Source organism: Panicum virgatum, chromosome 2N (assembly GCF_016808335.1).
Source record: "Panicum virgatum strain AP13 chromosome 2N, P.virgatum_v5, whole genome shotgun sequence".
Taxonomy (NCBI): Eukaryota; Viridiplantae; Streptophyta; class Magnoliopsida; order Poales; family Poaceae; genus Panicum; species Panicum virgatum.
This window is the reverse complement of record NC_053146.1, coordinates 47,917,168-47,919,362: the sequence shown is the minus strand read 5'-3', so window position 1 is coordinate 47,919,362 and position 2,195 is coordinate 47,917,168. Positions and strand designations below refer to the sequence as shown.

The 2,195-nt window shown below is 56.2% G+C and overlaps 1 protein-coding gene across 1 annotated transcript; it reads left to right on the top strand.

The window, feature by feature from the left end:
* Positions 1-265: 265 nt before the first annotated feature.
* LOC120660837 (1-aminocyclopropane-1-carboxylate oxidase 1-like) lies at positions 266-1,790 on the top strand. The gene is made up of 2 exons (XM_039939482.1): positions 266-502; positions 630-1,790. The coding sequence occupies exons 1-2, from the start codon at positions 389-391 to the stop codon at positions 1,491-1,493; spliced, it is 978 nt and encodes a 325-aa protein (XP_039795416.1). The 5' UTR covers positions 266-388; the 3' UTR covers positions 1,494-1,790.
* Positions 1,791-2,195: the final 405 nt, after the last annotated feature.

The following is a 2,195-nucleotide window of genomic DNA, read 5'->3' as shown; positions in this document are numbered from 1 at the left end:
CCGGTGCTAAGCACGGTGGGGGCAAAGAGCATTCCGTGCATCCATGCTCGAGGGGCCTGGGATGACACGGGACAGCACGCGCCGGCCACATGGGGAGTGGGCGCCCACCGGCCAATGCGTCCAGTCTCCGGTGTCTATCTGCACAACCACCGGTGTAACTCTGCCGGCTAACCGTGGGCCTTACAAGTGAGCGGCCGGTAAGGTCCTCCACTCCTCTTGAAAGCTTTGGGCTTGGCCGCCGAGCCTATAAATTGCGACCGGCCCTGGCCACTTCCACTCACTGCAATCCGGAGCTGAGCACTGGACACGTACAAGGAAGAAACAGTAGCCGGAGAGCGAGCTCGTAGCTAGTCAAGTAGTCCTGCGAGGCTTGGCAAGAGAGGTTAACATGGCGCCGGCATTGTCGTTCCCGGTCATCGACATGGGTCTGCTCGGTGGGGAGGAGAGGCCGGCGGCGATGGAGCTGCTGCGTGACGCATGCGAGAACTGGGGCTTCTTCGAGGTGGATACATGATGATGCATCTGTAATTTCAACATAAAAAAAAGCTTATGGTAAATAAGCTGTAGGGTAGAAATCTTCCTCTCGCTGATGTGGTTCTCTGTTTCCTTTTTGTTCTCTTGCGGTGCAGATTTTGAACCACGGCATCTCGACCGAGCTGATGGACGAGGTGGAGAAGCTGACCAAGGACCACTACAAGAGGGTGCGCGAGCAGCGGTTCCTCGAGTTCGCCGGCAAGGCGCTCCAGGACGGCGGTGACGACGCGCGCGGTGTCAAGGCGGAGAACCTTGACTGGGAGAGCACCTTCTTCGTCCGCCACCTCCCGGAGTCCAACCTCGCCGAGCTCCCCGACCTCGACGACGGGTACCGCCGCGTGATGAAGCGGTTCGCCGGCGAGCTGGAGGCGCTGGCGGAGCGGCTGCTGGACCTGCTGTGCCAGAACCTCGGCCTGGAGAAGGGCTACCTCGCGCGGGCCTTCCGCGGGCCCAGCGGCGTCCCCACCTTCGGCACCAAGGTCAGCAGCTACCCGCCGTGCCCGCGCCCGGACCTCGTGAGCGGCCTGCGCGCGCACACGGACGCCGGCGGCATCATCCTGCTGTTCCAGGACGACCGCGTCGCCGGGCTGCAGCTGCTCAAGGACGGCGAGTGGGTGGACGTGCCGCCCATGCGCCACTCCATCGTGGTGAACCTGGGCGACCAGCTGGAGGTGATCACCAACGGCAGGTACAAGAGCGTGATGCACCGGGTGGTGGCGCAGCCCGACGGGAACCGGATGTCCATCGCATCCTTCTACAACCCGGGTGGCGACGCCGTCATCTTCCCGGCGCCGGCGCTGGTGAAGGCCGAGGAGGCCGCGGAGGCGTACCCCAGGTTCGTGTTCGAGGACTACATGAAGCTGTACATGCGGCACAAGTTCGAGGCCAAGGAGCCACGCTTCGAGGCCTTCAGGTCCGTGGAGACCGAGAGCTCCAACCGCAGCATCGCCATCGCGTAAAAGTTGGGCCCCGGCCTCGGCTCTGCACCTAGCTCCGGTTCACTGTTCAAGATGTAAGCATGCATGGGCAGCTTTACCTGAATAAATTCACGTAGGGTCGCTAGTTTGTACTTGTGTCGTGCTGCTACTGCTGCACGATCTATCATTTACGTCTGTGTCGGGCGTCGACTGCCCCCTTCTCTCGATAGTAGCCTGCTAGCTGCTAGTCATGTGTCGTGCAGTCCGTGCTGTAATATGCTTGTTAAGCCAAAAGAATCATTACCGAGTGAGTATAGCATTACATGTTTGTCTTCTCCCTCCCGAAATTACTAGCCCATGCCAAAATGAACCTACTTGTACAAAACAGTACCTAGAATTCTCTCGCCAATTTGAAACATCAAAAGTCATGTCATGTTACAGTGATCTTATTATTAATCAGAGGCTACTTTCAGAGGTCCCACAATAATTGTAAGGTGAAACATGTTACAAAATAATAAGTGAATAAAAAATCATAGAAAACATTGGATGTTTAATTTGGTGGATTCTAAATTTCTAATCACCATTGCAAACTAGTGCCATGCCTACGATTTAGGATTTAGAGGTGAATGATGAACATATGGGCATATATCACGGCAATTCATACCATCTTTCCCTATTGTTATGGTAGACAATTATCTAAATACACTAGAAATTGGACCGTTGGCCATTTGTATCTGCTGGGAA